At 37.0% G+C, this 27,388-nt stretch overlaps 1 protein-coding gene across 3 annotated transcripts in view; it reads right to left on the bottom strand.

Moving 5' to 3' along the window:
* CFH (complement factor H) overlaps positions 1-26,702 on the bottom strand; it is a 115,325-nt gene extending 88,623 nt beyond the window's left edge. The window contains exons 1-3 of one of the 3 annotated variants that reach the window (XM_049868192.1): positions 26,395-26,702; positions 16,792-16,977; positions 16,355-16,460 (exon numbers count right to left, since the gene is read on the bottom strand). In XM_049868192.1, the coding sequence (XP_049724149.1) occupies positions 16,355-16,460; positions 16,792-16,977; positions 26,395-26,452 (350 nt within the window). In that variant the 5' untranslated portion in view covers positions 26,453-26,702. The remainder of the gene's footprint in view (positions 1-16,354; positions 16,461-16,791; positions 16,978-26,394) is intronic. The other 2 variants (XM_049868191.1, XM_049868193.1) reach the window with 2 other exon arrangements.
* Between the last annotated feature and the right edge of the window lie 686 nt (positions 26,703-27,388).

The following is a 27,388-nucleotide window of genomic DNA, read 5'->3' as shown; positions in this document are numbered from 1 at the left end:
AGATAACAACCCAAAACCAGAATACAGGAGAGAGAAAGAAGATATCAAGCCTGACAGGAAAATCACAAAAATAGATCAACATTAAAAAAAAAGAAAACTGCTCAAGACAAGGAAAAAACAAAGTCATTATGTAAAAGATGATAACATTACATCAAGAAAGAGGGACTAAATAATGTACTCATAGACTTTCATATGGAGATGATGTCCAGGCAATATAGGGAGATAAAAGTTTGGTTTAAACTTAGAAAAATAGGGGTTAATAGTAAGGTAACCACAAAGGAGACCAGCAATCCTACTCATCAAAATAAAATACAAGAAAAACATAAAGACTCAGCAAAAACAAAATCAGCAACAATGAAAAAGAGAAAAACACAATTTAAAAATAAAAATTGCTCAGCACAAAAAAATAAGTAGAAAAAAGAAACTATCAACAACACAAAAAAGGGCATCAAAATGACAGCACTAAACTCATACCTATCCAAAATCACCCTGAATGTAAAAGGACTAAATGCACCAATAAAGAGAAGAGAGCCACAGAATGGATGAAAAAACAAGATCTGTCTATATGCAGCCTACAAGACACACACCTTAGACTTAAAGACACACACAGACTAAAACTAAAAGGATGGAAAAAAATATATCAAGCAAACAAAAATCAAAAAAGAGCAGGAGTGGCAATACTAATTTCTGACAAAATAGACTTTAAAATTAAATCCACCACGAAGGATAAGGAAGGACACTATATAATGATTAAAAGGGAAATATACCGGGAGGATATTACCGTATTAAATATTTATGCACCCAATGACAGGGCTTCAAGATACATAAAACAAACTCTTACAGCATTGAAAAGTGAGATTGCTCCACAATAATAGTAGGAAGCTTCAACACACCACTTTTAGTGAAAGACAGAATATCCAGAAGGAAGCTCAGTAAAGGCATGGAAGATCTAAATACCACAATCAGCCAATTTGATCTTATAGACATATACAGAACACTCCATACAACAGCAGACAAGCATACTTTTTTTTCCAAAGCACATGGAACATTCTCTAGAATAGACCACATATTAGGTCATAAAGCAAGCCTTAACAGAATCCAAACATTGAAATATTACAAAGCATCTTCCCTGACCATAAAGCCATAAAACTAGAAATCAATAACAGAAAAAACAGGGAAAAGAAATCAAACATATGGAAACTGAACAACGCTTTTCTCAAAAATGATTGGATTATAGAAGAAATTAAGGATGGGGAAAAAAGGAATTAATAGAATCAAATGAGAATGAAAACACTTCCTACCAGAACCTTTGAACACAGCAAAAGCAGCGCTCAGAGGTCAGTTTATGGCAATAAAGACAAACATCAGGGTCTGATCTCTAAAATCTGCATGATACTGTAAAAACTCAACAACAAAAAGACAACTAACCCAATTAAATAATGGGCAAAGGATATGAACAGGCACTTCACTAAAGAAGGCATTCAGGCGGCTAACATACATGAGGAAATGCTCACAATCATTAGGCATAAGAGAAATGCAAATCGAAACTATAATGAGGTACCACCTTACTCCAACAAGACAACAACAACTCCAACAAGGCTGGCATTAATCCAAAAAACACAAAATAATAAATGTTGGAGAGGTTGTAGAGAGGCTGGAACACTTACACACTGCTAGTGGGAATGTAAAATGGTTCCACCACTTTAGAAATCCATTTGGCGCTTCTTTAAAAAACTGGAAATAGAACTACCATATGATCCAGCAATCCCACTTCTTGGAATATATCCTAGAGAAATAAGAGCTTTCACACTAACGGATATACACACACCCATGTTCACTGCAGCACTGTTTACAACAGCAAAAAGATGGAAGCAACCAAGGTGCCCATCAGTGGATGAATGGATGAATAAATTATGGTGTAGTAACACAATGGAATACCAAGCAACAATAAAGAACAGTGATGATGCTATGAAACATCTCATAATATGAAGGAATCTGGAAGACATTATGCTGAGTGAAATTAGTCAGTTGCAAAAGGACAAATATTGTACGAGACCGCTACTATAAGAAATCTAGAAAAAGCTTAAACACAGAAGAAAATATTCTTTGATGGTTACGGGTGTCGGGAGGGAAGTACGCACTAACTAGATAGTTAGTAGACTAGAACTAATTTAGGTGATGGGAAAGACAACATAAAATACAGGAGAGGTCCGCACAACTGGATTAAATCAAAAGCAAGGAAATTTCCTGAATACAACCAAACACTTTCAAGGCCAAAGTAGCAGGGATTGGGGTTTGAGGACCACTGCTTCAGGGGCCATCTAGGTCAATTGGCATAACAAAATGTACTAAGAAAACATTCTGTATCCCACTTTGGTGAGAGATATCTGGGGGCTTAAACGCTAGCAAGCAGCTATCTAAGATACATCAATTGGTCTCAAACCACCTGGAGCAAAGGAGAATGAACACCAGACATATGGTAAAGATGATCCCAAGAGAAAGAAATGGCCACATAAACCAGAGACTACATCAGCCTGAGACCAGAAGAAATAGATGGTGCCTGGCTACTACTGATCACTGCCCTGATAGGGAACACGACAGAGAATCCCTGATGGAGTGAGAGAACAGTGGGATGTAGCTCTCAACTTCTCGTAAAAAGGCCAGGCTTAATGATCTCACGGAGACTAGAGGGACCGTTGACTCTCTTTAGCCCAAGATTGGAACCATTTCCAAAGCCAATTCTCCAGACAGACATTGGACTGGACATAAGATAGATAATGATACTGGTGAGGAATGAGCTTCTTGGCTCAAGGATACATGTGAGACTATGTGGCAACTCCTATCTGGAGGCGAGATGAGAAGGAAGAGGGGAACAGGAGCTGGTTGAATGCAGATGGGGAATACAGGGTGGAGAGGAGGAATGCACTGTCTCATTAGGGGGAGAGAAGCTAGGAGTACATAACAAGGTGTGTATAATTTTTTTTTTTTAATTTTTATTGTGCTTTAAGTGAAAGTTTACAAATCAAGTCAGTCTCTCATACAAAAATTTATATACATCTTGCTATACACTATGCCCCTGGTTGGTCTCCTTCTAATGAGACAGGACACTCCTTCCCTACACTCTCTATTTTTGTGTCCATTCAGCCAGAGTCTGACCCCCTCTACCTTCTCATCTCTCCAGACAAAAGCTGCCCACATTGTCTCATGTGTCTACTTGATTCAAGAAGCTCACTCTTCACCAGTATCATTATCTATCCCATAGTCCAGTCCAATCCCTGTCTGAAGAGTTGGCTTTGGGAATGGTTCCTGTCTTGGGCTAACAGAAGGTCTGGGGACCATGACCTCCAGGGTACTTCTAGTCTCAGTCAGACCATTTAGTCTGGTCTTTTTATGAGAATTTGAGGTCTGCATCCCACTGTGGTCCTGCTCCCTCAAGGGTTCTCTGTTGTGTTCCCTGTCAGGGCAGTCATTGGTTGTAGCCAAGCACCATCTAGTTCTTCTGGTCTCAGGATGATGTAGTCGCTGGTTTATGTGGTCCTTTCTGTCTCTTTGGCTCATAATTACCTTGTGTCTTTGGTGTTCTTCACTTTCCTTTGCTTCAGGTGGGTTCAGACCAATTGATGCATCTTAGATGGCTGCTTGTTAGCATTTAAGACCCCAGATGCCACTCACCAAAGTAGGATGCAGAATGTTTTCTTAATAGATTTTATTATGCCAATTGACTTAGATGTTCCCTGAAACCATAGTCCCCAACCCTCCCCCCGCCGCCCCCGCTACACTGGTCTTTGATGCATTCAGTTTATTCAGGAAACTTCTTTGCTCTTGGTTTAGTCCAGTTGTGCTGTCCTCTCCTGTATTGTATGCTGTCTTTCCCTTCACCTGAAATAGTTCTTATCTACTATCTAGTTATTGAAAACCCCTCTCCCTCCCTCCCTCCCCACTCTCACAACCATCAAAGAATATTTTCTTCTCTGTTTAAACTATTTTTCAAGTTCTTATAATAGTGGTCTCATACAGTATTTGTCCCTTTGCAACTGACTAATTTCACTCAGCATAAGGCCTTCAAGATTCCTCCATGTTATGAAATGTTTCATGGATTCATCATTGCTCTTTATCAATGCATAATATTCCATTATGTGAATATACCATAATTTATCCATTCATCCGTTGACGGGCACCTTGGCTGCACCATCTTTTTGCTGTTGTAAACAGTGCTGCAATAAACATGGGCGTGCATATATCTGTTAGTGTAAAGGCTCTTATTTCTCTAGGATATATTCCGAGGAATGGGATTGCTGGATTGTATGGTAGTTCTATTTATAGCTTTTTAAGGAAGTGCCAAATTGATTTCCAAAGTGGTGGTACCATTTTACATTCCCACCAGCACGGTATAAGGGTTCCAGTCCCTCCACAACCTCTCCAAGATTTATTATTTTGTGTTTTTTGGATTAATGCCAGCCTTGTTGGAGTGAGATGGAATCTCATTGTAGTTTTGATTTGCATTTCTCTAGGGACGGGATGGAATGGCTAATGATTCTGAGCATTTCCTCATGTATCTGTTAGCTACCTGAATGTCTTCTTTAGTGAAGTGCCTGTTCATATCCTTTGCCCATTTTTTAACTGGGTTATTTGCCTTTTTGTAGTTCAGTTTTTGCAGTATTATGTAGATTTTAGAGCTCAGGCATTGATCCAAAATGTCATAGCTAAAAACATTTTCCCAGTCTGTAGGTAGTCTTTTTACTCTTTTTGATAAAGTCTTTGGATGAGCATAGGTGTTCGATTCTTTAAAAAAAAAAAAAAACTTACTAGGAGCTCCCAATTACCTAGTTTCTCTTCTGCATTGTTAGTAATGTTTCGTGTACTGTTTATGCCATGTATTAGGGCTCCTAACGTTGTCCCTTTTTCTTCTACGATCTTTATCATTTTACATTTGATATTTGTGTCTTTGATCCATTTTGAGTTCGTTTTTTGTGCATGGTGTTAGGTATGGGTCTTGTTTCACTTTTTTTGCAGATGGATATCCAGTTATGCCAGCACCATTTGTTAAACAGACTGCCTTTTCCCTATTTAACTGACTTTGGGCCTTTGTCAAATATTAGCTCCTCATATGTGGATGGATTTATGTCTGGATTCTCAATTCTGTTCCATTGGTCTATGTCTCTGTTGTGGTACCAGCACCAGGCTGTTTTGACTACTGTGGCAGTATAATATGTTCTAAAATCAGGTAGAGTGAAGCCTCCCACTCTGTTCTTCTTTTTCAGTAGTGCTTTACTTACCCAGGGCCTCTTTCCCTTCCAAATGAAGTTGGTGATTTGTTTCTCCATCTCATTAAAAAATGGTGTTGGAATTTGGATTGGAATTGCATTGTATCTATAGATCACTTTTGGTAGAACAGACATTTTTACAACGTTAAATCTTCCTATCCACGAGCAAGGTATGTTTCTCCACTTACGTAGGTCTCTCTTGCTTTCTTGCAGTAGTGTCTTGTAGTTTTCTTTGTATAGGTCTTTTATGTCTCTGGCGAGATTTATTCCTGAGTATTTTATCTTCTTGGGGGCCACTGTAAATGGTATTGATTTGGTGATTTCCTCTTCATTGTTCTTTTTGTTTGTATAGAGGAGTCCAACTGATTTTTGTATGTTTATCTTGTATCCTGACAGTCTGCTGAACTCTTCTATTACTTTCAGTAGCTTCCTTGAGGATTCTCTATGGTTTTCTGTGTATAAGATCATGTCATCTGCAAGTAGAGATACTTTTACTTCTTCCTTACCAATCTGGATGCCCTTTATTTCTTTATCTAGCCTAATTGCTCTGGCTAGGACCTCCAGCAGAATGTTGAATAAGAGTGGTGATAAAAGACATTCTTGCCTGGTTCCCGGTCTCAAAGGGAATGCTTTTACACTCTCTCCATTTAGGATGATGCTGGCTGTTGGCCTTGTATAAAAATAAATGCCCTTTATTTATGTTGAGGAATTTCCCTTTTATTCCTACTTTGCTGAGAGTTTTTGTCATGAATGGGTGTTGGACTTTGTCAAATGCCCTTTCTGCATCAATTGATAAGAACATGTGGTCCTTGTCTTTTGTTTCATTTATATGATGGATGACATTAATTGTTTTTCTAATATTGAACCATCCCTGCATACCTGGTATGAATCCCACTTGGTCATGGTGAATTGTTTTTTAATATGTTTTTAATTCTATTGGGTAGAATTTTGTTGAGGTTTTTTGCATCCAAGTTCATGACATCTGTAATTTTCTTTTTTTGTGGTGTCTTCACCTGGTTTTGGTATCGGGGTAGAATGTGTTTGGGTGTATTGCATCCTTTTCTATGCTCTGAAATGTCTTCAGTAGTAGTGGTGTTAACTCTTCTCTGAAAGTTTGGTGGAACTCTTTTTGTTGAGTTTTTTTTTTACTACCTTTTCAATCTCTTCATTCGTTATGGGTTTATTTATTTGTTCTACCTCTCTCTGTGTTAGTTTACCTGGTAGTGTGTTTCTAGAAATTCATCCATTTCTTCTAGGTTTTCAAGTTTGTTAGAGTACAATTTTTCATAGTAATCTGATGTGATTCTTTTAATTCCAGTTGGGTCTGTTGTAATATCGCCCATCTCATTTCTTATTTGGGGTATTTCCTTCCTCTCCTGTTTTTCTTTTTTCAGTTTGGCCAATGCTTTACCAATTCTATTAATTTTTTCAAAGAATCAGCTTTTGGTCTTGTTAACTCTTTCAATTGTTTTTCTGTTCTCTATTTCATTTAATTCTGCTCTTATTTTTATTATTTGCTTTCTTCTGATGCCTGATGGTTTCTTTTGTTGTTCTCTTCCTATTTGAAGAAGTTGTATGAATAATTCTTTGATTCTGGCCCTTTCTTGTTTTTCTATGTGTGCATGTATTGATATAAATTGACCTCTGATCACTGCTTTAGCTGTGTCCCAAAGGTTCTTGTAAGAAGTTTTTTCACTCTCATTGGATTCTATGAATTTCTTTATTCCACCCTTAATGTCTTCTACAACCCAATCTTTTCTGAGCAGGGTATTGTTCAGTTTCTAAGTGTTTGTTTTCTTTTCCCTGCTTGTTCTGTTACTGATCTCTACTTTTATGGCCTAATGGTCAGAAAAGATGCTTTGTAACATTTCGATGTTTTGGATTCTGATAAGGCTTGCTTTATGAGCTAATATGTGGTCTATTCTAGAATATTGGAATGGAAAGTATACTTGGCTGCTTGCTGTTGGGTCAAGTGTTCTGTATATGTTTGTGAGGTCAAGTTGGTTGATGGTGGCGTTTAGATCTTCTGTGTCTTTATTGAGCTTCTTTCTGTATGTTCTGTCCTTCACCGAAAGTGGTGTGCTGAAGTCTCCTACTAATATTATGGAGCTGTCTATCTCGCTTTTCAATGGTGTTAAAATTTGTTTTATGTATCTTGCAGCCCTGTCACTGGGTGCATAAATATTTAATATGGTTATATCCTCCCAGCATATTGTCCCTTGAATCGTTACATTGTGTCCTTCCTTATCCTTTATGGTGGATTTAACTTTAAAGTCTATTTTGTCAGAAATTAATATTGCCACTCCTCCTTTTTGATTGTTGTTTGCTTGATATTTTTTTTTCATTCTTTAAGTTTTAGTTGTTTGTGTCTTTAAGTCTAAGGTGTGTCTCTTGTAGGCAGCATATAGACAGATCTTTTTTTTAACCATTCTGCCACTCTCTGACTCTTTATTGGTGCACTTAGTCCATTTACATTCAGCGTAATTATGGATAGGTATGAATTTAGTGCTAACATTTTGATGTCTTTGTGTGTTGTTGACAGGTTCTTTTTCCCACTTAATTTTTTGTTCTGAGTAGTTTATCTGCATATATTGACCTTTCCTCTTATTCAGTGTTGTTGTTTTATTTCTGCTGCGTCTCTATTTTTTTCTTGTATTTTATTTTGATGAGTAGGATTGTTAGTCTCCTTTGTGGATACCTTAATATTTACCCCTATTTTTCTATATTTAAAGCTAACTTTTGTTTCTTTATATCACCTTGTCTTCCTCTCCATATGAAAGATCTATGACTACATTTTAGTTCCTCTTTATTGTTTTAATGTCTTCTTTTATATTACAACATTACTGTTTCCCTGTTTTGAGCATTTTTTACCTTGACTTATTTTTGTGATTTCCCTATCTGGGTCAACATCAGATTGCTCTGTCCAGTGTTCCAGTCATGGGTTGATATCTGATATTACTGATTTTCTAACCAGAGAACTTCCTTTAGTATTTCTTGTGATTTTGGTTTGGTTTTCTACTAATTCCTTAAACTTCTGTTTATCTGAAAATGTCCTAGTTTTGCCTTCATATTTGAGACAGTTTTGCTGGATAAATGATTCTTGGCTGGCAATTTTTTTCCTTCAATGCTTTACATAAGTCATCCCATTCCCTTCTTGCCTGCATGGATTCTGCCGAGTAGTCTGAGCTTATTCTTATAGACACTCCATTGTAGCTGACTTTTTGTTTATCCCTCCCTAGCTGCTCTTAAAATTCTCGCTATATCTTTGGTTTTGGCAAGTTTGATTATAATGTGTCTTGGTGACTTTCTTTTAAGACCTACCTTATGTGGAGTTAGATGAACATCTTGAATAGATACCTTCTCATCTTTCACGATATCAGGAAAGTTTTCTGCCAACAAGTCTTCTACAATTCTCTCTGTATTTTCTGTTATCCCTCCCTGTTCTGGTACTCCAATTACTTATAGGTTATTTCTCTTGACAGAGTCCAACATGATTCTTAGGGTTTCTTCAATTTTTAAAAACTCTTTTATTTGATTTTTCTTCAAATATATTGGTGCCAAGTGCTTTGTCTTCAATCTGCTCAATTCTGCCTTCCATTTGCTCAAACCGCTCTTCTGACTTTCTATTGAGTTGTCTAATTTGGTAATTTTATTGTTAATCTTCTAAATTTCTGATTGCTGCCTCTCTCTGGATCGTTGCAGCTTATTAAATTTTTCATTATGTTCTTGAATAACCTTTTTAATTTCTTCAACTGCTTTTTCTGTGTATTCCTTCTCTTGTTCTGCATATTGCCTGGTCTCCTTCCTGATCTCATTCCTGATGTCTTGAAGAGTTCTGTATATTTATCTCTTGTATTCTGCATTTGATAATTCCAGCAAGGCACCTTCCTCCAGAAGATCCCTTGATTCTCTGTTTTGGGGGCTTGTTGAAGTGATCATGGTCTGGGTCTTTATGTGATTTGATATTGATCTTGTCTCAGAGCCATCTATAAGTTATATTTTTAGTTTATTTTATGTTTGCTCACTGTATTCTAGCTTCTTGCTTTGTTTTGATTTGCCCAAATAGGTTGCTTGAGTGATCTAGCTTGATTTTTGCCTCTGAAGTGCTAACATCCTGTCACCAGATGGCTAGAGCTGTTATCTTGTATATCTGCCAAGGAGTCCATTCACTTTTCCCTATATGGATTCAGCTCAGGTGTCCCGGTAGTTGGTCATCAAGTGTATGGTACAGGCTCTGTCCTACAGTCTTAGAGGGACAGGGGTAACTGATGTAGGTACCAGTATCTGGTTGCAGCCGTGTGTCATACTCTGAACAAGGCAGGGGACTGATAACCATCACCTGTCTGTGAGGAATGCTTGCCCCTGTTCCCTAGAGTGCACAGGTGGGTGGGTCCTGCAGATGGACCTTGGGCACCCAGTGCTTTTGGTTGTAAGGACTGGGAGGTACCATTTATCCTTGAAGACTTGTCACAGGGGGCTGCCTAACATAAGTGGAGCCACAAGTCCTTAGGCCCCTGATGTGGGTAGGTGAGGACCCTGTTTAGTAGGTAAAGTCATGTCAAACATCAAACATCCACCTCTCCACCGGACAGCTGAAACAGTTGTAGTCTACCAACAAGGGCCTGTTCTCCTGAAATAGGCCCACACAGGTCCATGTGGGGAGAAAGGTATTCAAAGTCCATGGACCGTTTATGCCTGGACTGGAGCCACTTCTGCTCTGAGATTCCCATGTTAGTGGAGCTGGCAGATTATCTAGTCCCCCAGTTGTGAATTTATTCCTTCTCCAAGGCCAGGAGAATGGCTCAGGATGTGCAGCAGAACCTATCTCAGGCTCAGGGAAATCAACAGCCACCAAAGCCAGCTTGGGGACAGGGGGCATGGTAAAATATACGCAAGTACTTAAGTTTTGCTGAGAGCACCGTTCTTCTCTGGTTCAGGAGGTATAAGTATGCTGTGAGTCTGGCTGTTTCTCCCTGAGGAAACTGTGGCTGAATGCTACCACCAGCCCACTGCAGTCACTCCCAGAAATGGTGCCTGAGGTTCCCGGGCGAATCAGGTCCAGCAACTCCTCTCCGCTTCTGAACCGTCTCTCCCTCCCCCTGCTGCTCAGTCCATTTTCTAAGTTTGCCTTTGATGTTCAGAGCTTCTATCTTGTCACAAATATAATTGTTTCTCTTTTTTTGGGGGGGGTCTTTTTTTTGTTGTTGTTGTAGGAGGGTTCACTGGAAGCGTCTGACTACTCTGCCATCTTGGCCCCACCTCCTGTATAACTTTTTGATGAGAGACTGACTTGATTTGTTAACTTTCACTTAAAGCAGAATATATAATCAGGTCGATTCCTCTGCAACTACAAAGAGAACTTTGAAAAGGAATCACCAAATCATCCATTTACAAAAGCCCCCAAGAAGATAAAATACTTAAGAATAAATCTAACCAGAGATGTAAAAGACCTATACAAAGAAATTTACAAGACACTACTGCAGGAAAACAAAAGAGACCTACATAAGTGGAAAAACATACCCTGCTCATGCATAGGAGGTCAAATTTCAATGGCCTTTCCTAATTAGATGAAGAGACAAATCACCATCTTCATATGGAAAGGAAAGGTACAACAGATACATAGACTAATGGAACAGAATTGAGAATTCAGACATAAATTCATTCACCTATGAATACCTGATACTTGACAAAGGCCCAAAGTCAGCTAAATGGGGAAAAGACAGTCTTTTTAACAAATGGTGTTGGCATAGCTGGATATCCATCTGCAAAGCAATGAAACAAAACCCATACCTCACACTGTGCACAAAAACGAACTCAAAATAGATCAAGACCTAAATATAAAATCTAGAACAATAAAGATCATGGGTGAAACAAATAGGGACAATGCTAGCAGCCCTGATACATGGCATAAACAGTATACAAAAGATTTCTAACAATGTACAAACACAAGAAGAGGAACTAGAAAACTGGGAGCTCCTAAAAATCAAACAGTTATGTTCACCCAAAGATGTCACCAAAACAGTAAAAAGACAACCTACAGACTGGGAAAAGATTTTTGTCTATGACGCATCTGACCAGCATCTAATCTCTAAAGTCTACAAGTTACTGCAAAATCTCAACAACAAAAAGACAAATAACCCAATTAAAAAACGGGCAAAGGATATGAACTGGCACTTCACCAAAGAAGACATTCAGGCAGCTAACACGTACATGAGGAAATGCTCACAATCATTAGCCATTAGAGAAATATAAATCAAAAGTACAGTGAGTACAATCTCGCCCCAACAAGGCTAGCATTAATCCAAAAAAACACAAAATAAAAAATGTTGGAGAGGTTGTGGAGAGACTGGAACACTTATACAGTGCTGGTGGGAATGTAAAATGGTGCATCCATTTTGGAGATCAGTTTGGTGCTTATTTAAAAAGCTTGAAATAGAACTACCATGTTGTTGTTGCAGCCACTGTGTCAATCCATCTCATTGAGGGTCTTCCTCTTTTCTGCTGACCCTGTAGTTTACCAAGCACGATGTTCTTCTCCAGGGACTGATCTCTCCCGACAATATGTCCAAAGTATGTAAGACACAGTCTCGCCATCCTTGCTCCTAAGGCGCGTTCTGGTTGTACTTCTTCCAAGACAGATTTGTTCATTCTTTTGGCAGTCCATGGTGTATTCAATATTCTTCATAAACACCTCAATTTAAAGGCATCAATTCTTCTTTTGTCTTCCTTATTCATTGTTCAGCATTCACATGCATATGATGAGATTGAAAATACCATGGCTTGGGTCAGGCACACCTTAGTCTTCAAGGTGACATCTTTGCTTTTCAACACTTTAAAGAGGTTGCTTGCAGCAGATGTGCCCAATGCAATGTGTCTTTTCATTTCCTGGCTGCTGCTTCCATGGGTGTTGATTTTGAGTCCAAGTAAAATGAAATCTTTGACAACTTCAATCTTTTCTCTGTTTATCATGGTATTGCTTATTGGTCCAGTTGTGAGGATTTTTGTTTTCTTTACGTTTTTATTTATGTTGAGGTGTAATCCATACTCAAGGTTGTGGTCTTCAAACTTCATTAGTAAGTGCTTCAATCCTCTTCACTTTCAGCAAGCAAGGTTGTGTCATGTGGAAAATGCAGGTTGTTAATGAGTCTTCTTCCAATCCTGATGCCTCCTTCTTCTTCATATAGTCCAGCTTCTCGGATTATTTGCTCAGCATACAGATTGAATAGGTATGGTGAAAGGATACAACCCTGATGCACACCTTTCCTGACTTTAAACCACTCACTATCCCTTTGTTCTGTCCAAACAACTGCCTCCTGATCTATAGACAGGTTCCTCACATTCTTCACAGTGTTATCCATAATTTGTTATGATCCACACAGTCCAATGCCTTTGCACAGTCAATAAAACACAGGTAAACATCCTTCTGGTATTCTCTGCTTCCATCTGACATCAGCAATGATATCCCTGGGTCCATGTCCTCTCCTGATTCCTGCCTGAATTTCTAGCATTTCCCTGTCGATATATTGCTGCAGCCACTTTTGAATGACCTTCAGCAAAATTTTGCTTGTGTGTGATTTTAACGATATTGTTTGATAATTTCCATATTTCGTTGGATCACCTTTCTTGGGAATAGGCATAAATACAGATCTCTTCCAGTCAGTTCGTCAGGAAGCTGTCTTCCATATTTCTTGGCATAGACGAGTGAGCATCTCCAGCACTACATCCGTTTGTTGAAACATCTCAATTGATAATCCATCAATTCCTGGAGCCTTGTTTTTTGCCAATGCCTTCAGTGCTGCTTGGACTTCTTCCCTCAGTACGATCGGTTCCTGATCATATACTATCTCTTGAAATGGTTGAACATCAACTAATTCTTTTTGGTATAATGATTCTGTGTATTCCCTCCATCTCCTTTTGATGCTTCCTGCGTCGTTCACTATTTTCCCCATAGAATCCTTCACTATTGTAACTCAAGGCTTGAATTTTTTCTTCAGTTCTTTCAGCTTGAGAAACGCCGAGCGTGCTCTTCCCTTTTGGTTTTCCTATCTCCAGCTCTTTGCACATGTCATTATAGTATTTTTCTATGTCTTCTTGAGCCGCCCTTTGAAATCTTCTGTTTATTTCTTTACTTCATCATTTCTTCCTTTTGCTTTAGCTGTTCAACATTCAAGAGCAAGGTTCAGAGCCTCCTCTAACATCCATCTTGGTCTTTTCTTTCTTTCCTGACTTTTCAATGGCCTCTTGCTTTCCATGTGTATGATGTTCTTGATGTCATTCCACAACTAGTCTTGTCTTTCTCAAATCTATTCTTGAGATGGTCTCTAAATTCAGGTGGGCTATACTCAAGGTCATATTTTGGCTCTCGTGGACTTGCTCTGATTTTCTTCAGTTTCAACTTGAACTTGCATGTGAGCAATTGATGGTCTGTTCCACAGTTGGCCCCTGGCCTTTTTCTGACTGATAATACTGAGCTTTTCCATCGTCTCTTTCCACAGAAGTAGTCGATTTGATTACTGTGTGTTCCGTCTGACGAGGTCCATGTGTATAGTCACTGTTTACGTTGATGAAAAAAGGTATTTGCATAGATGAAGTCATTGGTCTTGCAAAATTCTATCATTCAATCTCTGGCATTGTTTCTATCACCAAGGCCATATTTTCCAACCACCAATCCTTCTTCTTTGTTTCCAACTTTTGCATTCCAATCACCAATAATTATCAATGCATAATTGCATGTTTGATCAATTTCAGACTGCAGAAGCTGGTAAAAAATCTTCTGCTTCTTCATCTTTGGCCCTAGTGGTTGGTGCATAAATTTGAATGATAGTCATTCTAACTGGTCTTCCTTGTAGTCATATGGATATTAGCCTATCACTGACAGCATTGTACTTCAGAATAGATCTTGAAATGTTCTTTTTGATGATGAATGCAATATCACTCATCTTCAGGTTGTTTCTCCCTGCATAGTAGACTATATGGAAAAGAACTACCATATGATCCAGCAATCTCACTTCTTGGAGAAATAAAAGCCTTCACGTGAATGGATATATGCACACCCATGTTCATGTGGCACTGTTTACAAATAGCAAAAAGAGGGAAACAACCAAGATGCCCATCAATGGATGAATGGATAAACATATTACAGTATATTCACACTATTGAGCAGTAAGCAACGATAAAGAACAAGGATAAATTCGTGAAACATTGCATAACATGGATGAATCTGGAAGGCCTTATGCTGAGCGAAATTAGTCTCAGAAGGACAAATATTGTATGAGACCACTATTATCAGAACTCAAGAAAAGGTTTAAACACAGAAGAAAACATTATTTGATGGTTACGAAGGTGGGGAGGGAGGGAGAGTGGTATTCACTAGCTAAATATACTAACTAGAGAGTAGACAAGAATTATTTTAGGTGAAAGGAAGGACAGCGCAATACAGGGGAATTCAGGACAACTGGACTAAACCAAAAGCTAAGTAGTTTCCTGAATACAACTAAACTCTTTGAGGGACAGAGTAGCAGGGGTGGGCGCCTGGAGATCATGGTTTCAGGGGACATAAGGGTCAATTGGCATAACAAAGTGTATTAAGAAAACTTTCTGCACCCCACTTTGGTGACTGGCGTCTCGGGTCTTAAACACTAGCAAGCAGCCATATAAGATGCATCAATTGGTTTCAACCGACCTGGATCAAAAGAGAATGAAGAACACCAAAGACAAAAGGAAAATATGATCCCTAGAGACAGAAAGGGCCACATAAACCAGAGACTCCATCAACCTGAGACCAGAAGAACTAGATGGTGCCCGCTTACCACAAATGACTGCCCTGACAGGGAACACAACAGAAAAACCCTGAAGGAACAGGAGAGCAGTGGGATGCAGACCTCAAATTCTAATAAAAAGGCCAGTCTCAATGGTCTGACTGAGGCTGGAGGGACCCCAGAAGACATGGCCCCCAGACTCTCTGTTAGCCTAAAACTAAAACCATCCTCAAAGTCAACTCTTCAGACAAAGATTAGACTGGACTGTAAGACATAAAATGATGCTGATGAGGAGTCTGCTTCTTAGCTCAAGTAGACACATGAGACTATGTGGGCAGCTCCTGTCCAGAGGCAAGATGGGAAGGCAGAGGGGAACTGGAGCTGATTCAATGAACACGGGAAATACAGGGTGGAGAGGAGGAGTGTGCTATCACATTGTAGGGAGAGAAACTAGGATCACATAACAATGCGTGTATAAGTTTTTGTGTAAGAAACTGACTTGACTTGTGAACACTCACTTAAAGTACAATTTTAAAAAAAGATACCATTTATAATCTCTTGATACTATTTATATTTATGTAGTATAAAATTTTATGAACCCTGGGTTTTCCTTGTAGTAACTTTCTTCAGAATAAATTTTCGATTTAGCTGGGAATAACAGAGGAAGTCACACAGTATTGAGATTACCCATGGAAAGCCAGTGGATGGTCAGAGGGCATGGAGTCGACGACTCTGAAGAGAGGAGCATTTTTGCTCCATAGGATAAGAATAATTTGCAGACTATAGAACCTTAGTAGTCGTTAATTGTCCTCATGTGAGATCCGGCTCATGATGACTTTATGTATCACAGACTGAAATGTTGCTTGATCCTGTGCTATCTTTATGATCACTGTAATTATTGGAATATAGTAATTATTACTATTATTTCAGTGTGAAAGTTCTTACTGCCCCTAAATTTTATAAGGTTTTCTCAAAATAAAAAAATTTTGTTATAATTCCCATTGTCCCCAACACATTGAATTGCCACATTCTCTGCACATAGTAGACTGTGTTGAATGTTTTTTGGGGTGAGTACTCATTTATATGTATGCTATCTTCCCAGCATCCTACAGCTACACTATACCAGAGTAATTAAAACTCACTTTTATTTTCTAATGTTATATGGTATCAAAATATAATTTTTCCCATTTTAAGCTTAACTTTTCAGGTTACTTGTGGGTACTTACAAAAATGCTCATAGAAAAAAATGGAATAATTAAAAAATATATATAAGCTAGTACTGATCTTATAGACAATCTCTGTAATAAACCAATACTTTAATTGGCTACATACCCCTCATCACATTTATAAACAACCTTTGCTCCATATTCAAACTCTCCTCTTACTATGAGCTCGAAAGAACCAAAGGGAGTGTCTCCAGGATGTCCACAGGGCTTTCCTATAAGGGGGAAAAAAAGAGATATAAAATTAGTATGTAATAAAGGGGAGCACATTTTATGCAGGAGTTTGGGGCCATAGATATTTGATATTAGAGGATAGCAGTGAAGATATGGAAAAGTAAAAAGGAAATGGCGAAGTTACTATTTTATAATTGACCTTATCTCTATGCTTGCTTTTAAATTTGGCAAGATCATAACCGCTTTTTTAAAAAGTAATGATAGTGTATTGTTTTGTATTTAAATGACAATACTGATATAATTTAGCCAGTATTGTTACAATATCAAACTTTCAAAATTTTCACAAGTTTCATAATTGTATAAGGTACTTACTCTGGCATATCCTGGATGGATTAAGAGCCAGCCATCTTCCGTTTATGCATGCCAGTGTAATAGTTCCAAGAGTTCTAAACCCAGGGCGGCATTTATATATAGCCTGGGTACCTTCTGGATATGTTTTGTCAGGCCAGGAACCTGTCAGAATTTCTGAATCTTTTTTTGGAGGAGGTTCTTTACAATCTACAAAAAATAAAAACAAAAAATAAGTGCTTAAATTAATAACTTAAATGTACAGTGTATTTAAGATAATTTAGTTTGTAAAATGCCTATGCAGTTAATGGTCTACCCAAATGTATGTCACAATATATTAAAAATATATATTTTATTTTATAAAAATTGGATCTATATCATTTTGTAAAAATGTTCACTATGTAAAAATAACCAAACAATTTTCCAGGACAATATATACCTAGCAGTATTATTTGTAATCACTGCAATGCATTCTACTATTTATTCATTAATTCAGGAAACATTTATTAAGCACTGTCCTAATTTCTGAGGAAAAAAATGAATAAAACAGACAAAGTCTTTGATCTCACAATGTTTACACTCTAGTAGGGAAAAAAAAAACAAAACCAAACCCATTATGAGTCGATTCCGACTCATAGCAACCCTACAGGACAGAGTGGAAGTGCCCCATAGGGTTTCCAAGGAATGCCTGGTGGATTTGAACTGCTGACCCTTTGGTTCGCAGCCATAGCACTTAACCACTAGGCCACCAGGGTTTCCTTAGAGCAAAACCTGACAAGGCTAGGAAAAAAAAAAAAAAACAGGCATAATGGGCAAAGGATTTGTGCAGATACCTCACCAAAGAGAAAATTCACATCGTAAATAAATTTATTTAAAAAATAGTAAAACTGGAAATAAAAGTTAAAACCATAATAACCCCAAAATAAAAGAAAAAAGCATGATATTGGTAAAAATTAAATGTCTAAAATTCCTCACCTTTGGAAAGAATGTGGAGCATTATGTGGGAGGGGAAACTGGAACCACCACATCAGAAGTGAGGTTAGCAACTCACAGTGAAATTCAAAATATGCATTGTCTATCCCACAGCAATTTTATTTCTAGGAATATGTCCTAGAGAAATTCGTGCACATTTGAACCAGATTTCATGTACGGTAATGCTTACAGCAGTACAGTTTACTATAGTCAAAATAGGAACAATTCCAATGTCCATCAACAAATAGATAAGTAATATATTTTTTTTATGTGTGCCACGGATGAGTACATCAATGCCACAAAATGATACAAATGGAAAAAATAACAATCACATTAAGTAAAAAGACATTAAAGTGTATCAAATACTAAAGGATTATTGCATTTATATAAAATTCTAGAATAGGTATACCATATTTTTATGAAAATAATGTGTGCTTTCTATGTTGTTTGCCAACTGTGCCCTCCCCCCACGAGGTATTTTCCTAAGTGCGCTATGCTAATTTTTTTTGCAGAAAAATGGGCATAGTAGCACTTACGAAACTAGGTCATGGGGGGGAGGGCATGATTGGCAAACAAATATAGATGGCATCAAAATACGGTATGCACGTAGGTGATATGGATGATATCATTCAGTACATTCTTATTCCATTCACTTTTCTATATTATGTTTCACAATAAAAATATTAAAGCAATAAAGTTTACATACACAGTATGATTCTTATTTTGGAAAAAAAAAAAAGTCACATATAAAGAGAACACCCTGGAAATCAATAGCTAAGATCAAGCCTAGATTTTATTTTTAATATTTTAATTTTTCCCTCTTTAGGCAAATTTAGAATATAACAATGTAAATGTAACTATCCTTAATATTAGAATGATTATTTTAGCACAACCCGAAGCATCACTTTTTTAAAAATGGAAAATTCTAGGGTACTTATCACAATGCATATTTATTAAGGTATTATTTTCATTGTGAATTTACTTTCCTTACTTGGTTTTATAACAGTGATTCAGCATTCTATTCTAGAAATTCTTTTGAAAAGGTAAGAAGGAAAAAAAAAAAATTGAGCCAAATCCCATCATGGAATGTATCTTTTATGAAAATGTTTTACAAAATTTTAGTGGAAATAAAGCTCTATCTGAAATTATATTTTATGCAAAAAATAATACTCATGTGGGATGTCACATGCACTAATTTGTCTGTAAAGTTTTTGCAGATTTTTAACACATTTATATTAAGTAATGAATAAGTGGCTCCACATGGCGATTTTTTTAAAATAATTCAAGTAAATATGTTTTTCTTCCACTAGGTGGTGCTAATATTCTATCACAAAATAACACAAACCCGCTCCCCCTCCATAAAAAAAAAAGAAAAAAGCCGTCTGTGTTTTTTCAATTTCATCTCCATGTTTTTACACGGAAAATGTCAGCTTAACCGCAGGCTTTATGCATGTTTTTCACTTTTATAATTCAGATCAACTTTATGGTGTTCAGGTTACTGCAAAAATAAACTGAATTTCAAATGGAGAAGCCAACATTTTGAGTAGAACTATTTTCCACAAACATATGAACACTCTGAAAAACATAATTCTTTCCCTTCTATGAGGCTAATTTTGGGAACTAATTTTATCAATTAATTTCTTTGATTTATATTGTTTTTATTAAAGTAATCCATTCACAAAAATTTCAGTCCATTTGCTCCCCAGAAGCATTTTTTCTTCCGGTTATTATTAAGGAGCCCTTAAAAAAAAAATTTTTTTTTTTTTTTTTTTTTGGTGGTGCAGTGGTTACAGCTCAGGGGCTAAGCAAAAGGTTGGCAGCTCGAATCCACCAGCCACTCCTTGGAAACCCTATGGGGCAGTTTTACTCTTACAGGGTTGCTATGAGTTCCAGATAATACCCTTGTACATCTAATTCTTGATTTTTCAACTGTAACTAATTGCTTTTGACAACCAGATATGAAAGATAAGGATATATCTTTCTATAATCTTCCTACAAGCTTCTCACAATATTTATGCATTTACTATATAGAAAGAGTTCCCAGTGAATGCCCTTTTTACTTCAAATAATACTTAAATCTCTGGTGCTGTTTCCATCAACTTTAGATGGTGTCTCTTGACCCTGTAAGCTAAAAACATTATCACCCCTACACCATTTTTCAGGAGCCTGGGTGGCGCAAGTGGTTTGCTATTAGCTGCTAATCCACAGGTTGGTGGTTTGAACCCACCCAGCAGCTCAATGGAAGAAAGGCCTGGCAAACTATTTCTTTAAATACTACAGCCAAGAAAACCCTATGAAGCAGTTCTACTGTGACACATGGGGTGATCATGAGTTGGGGTCTGACTAGATGGCAGCTAAGAACCATCACTAACAGCTACATTTTTTTACCTTTCCACTGCCGTCTCCAAAATTTTAGTTCAGATCATCAGCATCTGTCACATCCATTATGTAAAAGCCTCCTAACTGCTCTTCGTGCCTCCGCTCTCCCATTCTTCTAACCCGGTTTCCACAGATCCACAAGTGATTGTGGCAAATATGATCACATCACTCCCATGATTAAAATTCTGCCATGATTTCTACTTTTACTTCTAAGAAATTCCAAAGTCCTTACCTTTGCCTGGAAACTCCTTCTCTGACTCTTGCCATCCTCTCTGATCTCATCTCGTTGCCTTTCCCATTTACTACCTCAAAGCCACTCTGGTTTCTGTTTGTTGTTTATATTTTGCTCAGCATCACACACATGCTTTCTTTTGTCTCAAACCCTTTGCACACCTTGTTTTCTTCTCTTGGAACACTTTAGCACAGACTTTTGATGGCTGGCTGTTTGTCTCATCTTTCAGGCCCTAATTCACTTCTGAAAGCAACCCACCCATCACTGGTCTCCAAGGCTAGCCCAGTTAAAGTCTTCACACCCCGGCTGCCCCGGCTGTGCTATCCTCAGCTCCTACTGTACTGCCTTCACAACATTGCATACAATTCATAATTATCTTTCTTTGCTAAGATTTGTGTAGCTCCCTGAGAGTAAAGGTCATTTCTGTCTTGGTTTTCATAGTTAACAGAGGTATTCTCATTAATATCCAGGACTTCCAACTTTTATACCTTCTTGTCTTCTTTCGTTCTAATCCTCAATATATTAAATATTCTCAACTAAGGTCAAAGCAAAATATTTGCAATAATGGTTAATTGTGGTATTGGGTAATAACAGCAAATAAGGATATTTTGAACATGACTTTTATTTGCCTTAGCTGACTAATAATTAAATGGTCAGATTCAGTTAAACCACATTCTCAAATATTTCTAATTAGAAAATGAAGAGCTATTTTGGCTGAAGTAATTAAACTGTCAACATGTATGCAGAACGACCACCACATTTGTTTGAATTAAATTGGCAGTTCTTGAGGAAAACAGAGCATTGGACTTATTGAATAGGCATGGTAAAGTATTTTCAAAAGCACAGAATATTTTTTGAGGTAGAATTTATCTTAAAACATTTAAAATAAAATATTCATCTCACTTCCTGGGTTCTAAGTTAATGAGTAAAGTATGCTTTCTTGTGCCTAAGTATTTATTTGGGTTTAAACAACGAGTACTCCGTCTTATGTGTTTACATAGCCATTTAATTTCCAATTAATTCTGTTCACAAAGCACTACCTGGGTGAATTTTCATTCCCTTGGTTTTATTTTTCAATGTCAAATTATTTTCAGCCGGCAAATAAAGAATGTCAGTGGGTTTGGGGATTGGAGATTAACTGGTATCTTTTCAACTTTAATGCGAGGAAAATAGTTACATAATTTTGGTTCCAGCTAAAACAAATATACTTGGTGTTTTAATAAACACCACTTACTTAATTTTTCCACTTTCAAATTTTTAAGATATTTTTGACATTCGAACACAGAACAAATTAATTTTCCATGTTACTCTGTCTATAAACTTCTTTGAAAAGTGTGCTTAAGTGAAAAAAACATCATATATTTATATATTTGTGAAAACTTTGTGAAGTTTGTACCAGATTGTTTTGACAGGCTAAAGTTGGTCTCTTTACTTGATTACTCCTATATTTCTAAAATTATTTTGGGAAAAAAGACCAAGAGATATTATTTTAAACAAATAGCTCCTTGGTAGAATTCTTGAAAGACTCGGGTTCAATTCCTGGCCAATGCATCTCACGTGCAGCCGCCCCTCATCTGTCGGCGGAAGCTGGTGTGTTGCAATGACGCTAAACAAGTTTCAGTGGAGCTTCCAGATTAAAGACAGGCTAGAAAGACAAGCCTGGAGATCTACTTCTGAAAATCAACCAGTGAAAATCTGTGGAACACAGTTGTGCATGGGGTTGCCGTGAGTTGGGGTAAACTCCAGACCAGCTAACAACAATAAAAACAATTCTAAATCTAGTAGATATTAGAATATATTATAAAACAAAACAACAAAATCAATTCATAAAAATAGACAGAATGGAAATAGCAAAAGCAGATATTTTACGTTAAATTTCTTTCTTATCTCCTGTTGGCATAAAAGCATATTACTTACATATGCATATATATGATATGATATAATTAGCTTTTTAATATAAGAGGTATTCAGGTTATTCTATAAGTAACATGAGAATAATTTAAGGTAAAATGAGAAGTTACAGATGCATGTACGTGAAGAAAAAAATTCAGTTGCAATAAAGTTAAATTCTTGAAAAAGTAGAAAAGTGACTATGTTGCATTTAACGAGCATTTGAAGAAATAAGATCATATTTGTAAAAATTTAAAAAATTACTATGCAATTTTTTTAAAAAACATTATTACCAGTGAAAATGAAGATAATTCCAGGATCATTGTGGGGTTTTTTTAGACAGATAATGAGAGAACAGGAGATAGCCATGAGAAACTGGACAGAATAACGATTACGTCATAATTAGGGCTGAAACAAATTACTCTCAGGATACAGTTTGTGAGTTCCGCTGAAATCAAGATTCTTGAAATGTGTAACATTTGGATAGTTAATTCCTAACATTGATTAGTATTCAGCACCAATTTTAGTCTCCTAAATTTCATTGTCTGTAAGTATCTGTAGAATTAGTTTTTGTAAGGGTTGATTATTTGCTGTGAATAGGAACTTAGCCACTGGGTGAGATTAAAATGAGGGCCCTGAACCATACGAGGCCGGAGTGATAGCTGTGGGTCAGTCCACCGTGAGCCACGGGGTTGTCACTGGCTGGTTTTTGGAAGTAGTTCACCAGGACTTTGCTCCTACACTGCCTCAGTCTGGAGCCTCTGCTGGAATCTGTTCACCATCATAGTAACACACAAGCCTCCACAGACAGATGGGTAGCGGCTGCTCGTGAACTGCACTGGTCAGGAATCGAATCCAGATCTCTTGCGCTGAAGGCAAGACTTCACTCAACCACCAGCTAACCACCCTGCCTGGCACTTAGCAGTCACTCAGAGGGGGAAAAGTGAATGAATGAATGAACCGACAAATAAATGAATGAAAATAAATCTATCTGGGATCCTTTTCACTATACTGTAGATTGTGGATGGCCTGTGAAAAGGACCTAGTAGACAGCACCAAGGCCAAAAACAAAATCCATTCTGTTGAGTCAATTCCGACTCATAGCGATTCTATAGGACAGAGTAGAACTAGCCGACGTCAAAGATTTGTGAAGACCTGGAGACAATGTTTATGGCAGTTAAAGCTCTGTTGCAGAACCCAAGAACTTCTACTGTCTGTAATTCCATTGTACATCTGGTCTATGGGTCCCAAGTTTGAATTTATTGTATAGTTTTTGAAGTCAAGAATCACTTTCATTTAGCTCAAAAAACTTCCGGAATTGTCGGAAGGAACATCTCTATAATCACTTTTCTATCTATTACATGTTTGGTTAGCAAGGTTTATGAGAAACTTGGCTCTCTCAGTTAAAATGTCAAAACGAATAGAAGTGCTATGTCAAATCATTCTATGATTTTTGTGTTTTTTTTTCCCTGCTCAGTTACCTTACTTTCCCTGAGACTTTTTATTTTTTTACTAATTTCTCTTTATAATTTTAAGCTAAAATGTGACACTTTTTCTCAATTACAATATGCCCTTTACATGCCTTATGTTCTGAGACTTATTAAAGTTGTTAAGAAATAGGTAAAGTGCATATTTGTAACTAAAAACAGAATATTGGTTGGCAGAATCTCAAAGGCCCAGGCACGCTGGAAATAGTGTGGGGGAGGGAGGAGGAAGCATTGCTGGAAGAAAGAGAAGTGGCAAAGTCTACAGAACAGTCCAGAACTGAGCAAATAGTAATGGGTCAACTTAGACTTTGGTGCATGACCTAGCAACAAAAGGCCAAAAAACAAGAATCTTTAGTGATCTGCCCTTGAACTTTATTTGGGAACTTATTTCTAGCCAAAAAAAATTTTACTTTTCAATACCTAAGTTAGTTTTAGTTGAAAATTCTATATAAGCAAAAGAGTAACACAGGCATTACCAGGGTATGCCTAAACTTCAAATAGGCAAGGATTGCCTTAGCCCACTTTTCCCTGTTTTGCCATTTTTGTGGGCATTTTCTTGACCCCTTCTCATGGGCTTACTGTGCAGTTCATTCAGATCTCTTTTACCTGGAAATACCTCATCTTCCAGAGTCACTTCCTCCTATTCTTTTTACCTTCTTCCTCATCCATTTTTATTCTTCCCTCCACTAAAATTGTTGCAGGAATGTTACCAGATTACAGTAATTTGAGGTAGATTATGGGGAATAATATCAGACTTAATTATCCTATTGTACTTTCTCAGAGTATTTGCTATTCCATGTAAATTTCAGATTGGTTGAATGTATGGTAATAAAATATAACGTATTTTAAAGGGGGGAGAGAAGATACTGGTAAAAACTGAGCCAATGCACAATTTTAAATCACACTGGGCGGGTAGGCACCTATGCTAACTACACTAACTTTGAAAATATTTTTTGGGGGGGTGGATTCATTGCATTGGAATTCAAATAGAATTTGGGATTATAAATCACTACCACAATTTTTCAGTATTAGACAATACCTATTGCCATCGAGTCAATTCCGACTTGTAGCGACACTATAGGACAGATCAGAACTGCTCCATAGGGTTTACAAGGAGCGGCTGGTGGATTTGAACTGCTAACCTTTTGGCTAACAGCCTAGCTCTTAACCATTGCGCACCACCAGGGCTCCGTATTAAAATTGCGCACCACCGTAGACATTAATAAATAATATTCACTTATAGCCTTATAAAGAGTATTTTTTATTAATTTATAATTAATTCTTATAATATTCATGTCAATTCTTTTTTCATATCAGATTTAATGCCAATTTGAAGCCACAGTTTACCTGAAAAAATATAATATAAAAAAAAGAATTCTCTGATTTGAATGGAGTCTTTCTATCTTTACTCCGTCATGTATTTAAGGGTCTGACAGAACATTTCTGCCCTTTAAACCTCCAGGATTAGCAAACATATTGTTCCCCAAAACAACAGTCAGTGTGTACTTGGACATATTTCAGCATAGTTGTAATTTGTTCACTTTAATCATCCCGAAATTTCTGGGGTGTGGTCTAATTTTAAATAGTATACAATTTTTAAACCCTAAATCTGAAAGATCAACTTGAAAATTTTGGTTCATGAAATATTCCACAAAGCAGAAACGATGTGGTAAAACTGAGAAACTGTTATTTTAAACTCTGTCCTGCAATTTGAACAATGTTGCCTGTAGTGAGTTTACCTATTACTAACTGTGAGGGCAAATGTCCTGTAAAAGGGATATTTTTAATCTGTCATGAAACAGTAACAAATTAAATTTCACTGTGAATCCAGAAATTGTCTAACTACTATCAGAAAAACTCCTGCACTCATATTCATTAGTCCAGAAGATACTTTCCTAGAATATGTCATATAAATATGTCATACACAACCACAAAAAAAAAACTTCTGAACAATTCAGATTGTGTATTCAGTTGTTTTTCAGATTTCCATTAATATTTTCAGTCTAAAGACGCAAACAATGATCGTTTATAAGATTTTTCAGGCTGCAGCAATATCAATTGTAAATGATAAATGAATTCATCTTTAGGCAGAGTTAACATCTACGTCTGAGGAAAGAATCCAGTCATACAGGATTTGAAGGCTTTTATTGAATAGTTTATATTCTGGTTCTATCTACCTACCTATCTGCCTCCCTGTTTATCTATCTATAATCTATCTCAACTTTTAATATTTCTACATAAAGTATTTTGGTAAAAATTCTAAGCAAAAAACTAAATTATATCTTACAACAGTTGGCAAGAAAAATGATTATGACAGATTAGAGTTTTCAAAAATGTTCCCTAATGGTTGCACAACTCGAAAAATGTAATCAATGTCACTAAATGGTACATGTAGAGACTGTTGAGTTGCTGTGTATATTCTCAACAACAAAATAAATAAAATGATATAAAATAAAAAAGGTTCATTAAAACATTTTCTTAAATTTTACATTAAATAAAATTATGATTAAGTAAACAGTTATGCTATTAAAATAAGCTAATTATATTAAACTTAATTTCAAAAGCCACTCACATTAAGCTACAAAATAATAATTTTTTTTTTAATTATCACCATGAAAATCCATTAGCAAATCATTTGTTAGTTATAGAAGTCTCTTTTAAACTTACCTTCTGCTATACAAACAGTCCATAACGTAAGCCAAACAATCTTTACCGGAAATCTCATTCTGGGACTTTTTAGTGGAACATTTGATACCTGACACTGCTCACACTGTATCAGATTCTCCTCTGCTAAAAATTGTGATCAGTGCAGGCAAGTACTGGCTCCAAAGGAAATTGAAACACAGTTTAGAAATTAAAGGGATTACTAGATGCTCCGCCCATCAGAAACTTCTGCAAAGTGAGACAAAATAATCAACCACAGGCCCCAGGAGCGCCAGAGTATGAGCCAATTCTCACTGCACTCCCACCATGAACACTGTGACCTGTTCTTTGGTTTATTATAAACCTAGTTGTGTTCTCCGTTGGAACATGCTCAGGTTCTTGGAATGCACAAAGAAGTAGCTGGTGATGTCTTGTGCATTTCATAAATTCTGCAAATATTCAAACTTCGTTGTGTGTAAAGCTCAGAACAAAAACTCTTTTGAAAATCATTTACAGAACTTCATGTTAGGTAATACTTTTGCAATCAAGACCCAGGCAACTTGAATAAGCTTTGCCAAGAATGCAGTGCTGGCTGATCTTTTGGGGCCTGCTTTTTCCATAATTCATGAAAAGCTAGTCTTCTAAAGGCTCTTTATACATGTGTGTGAGGCAGTCAAGGAGCCCTGGTATCACAGTGGCTAAAGTGCTCAGCTGCTAACCAAGAGGTCGGCAGTTTGGACCCACCAGCCACCAGAGGAGAAAGATGCGGCAGTGGCCTCTGTAAAGATTTACAGCTTTGGAAACCCTACAGGGCAGTTCTACTCTGTCCTAGAAGGCCACTATGAGTCAAAATCAACTCGACCACACTAAGTGGGTGAAGCAACTGGCTCACTCTCATTTAGCATAAATGAATTTAGTAACGAAAAATCAAGAAATAATGATGCTCATTTTAAAAACTATTTATTGAAATATACATAAAGAGAGATGAACACAATGTAAGCATACGATTTGCTGAATA

Source organism: Elephas maximus, chromosome 24 (genome assembly GCF_024166365.1).
Source record: "Elephas maximus indicus isolate mEleMax1 chromosome 24, mEleMax1 primary haplotype, whole genome shotgun sequence".
NCBI classification, from domain to species: domain Eukaryota; kingdom Metazoa; phylum Chordata; class Mammalia; order Proboscidea; family Elephantidae; genus Elephas; species Elephas maximus.
This window is presented reverse-complemented; position numbering and strand designations above follow the sequence as displayed.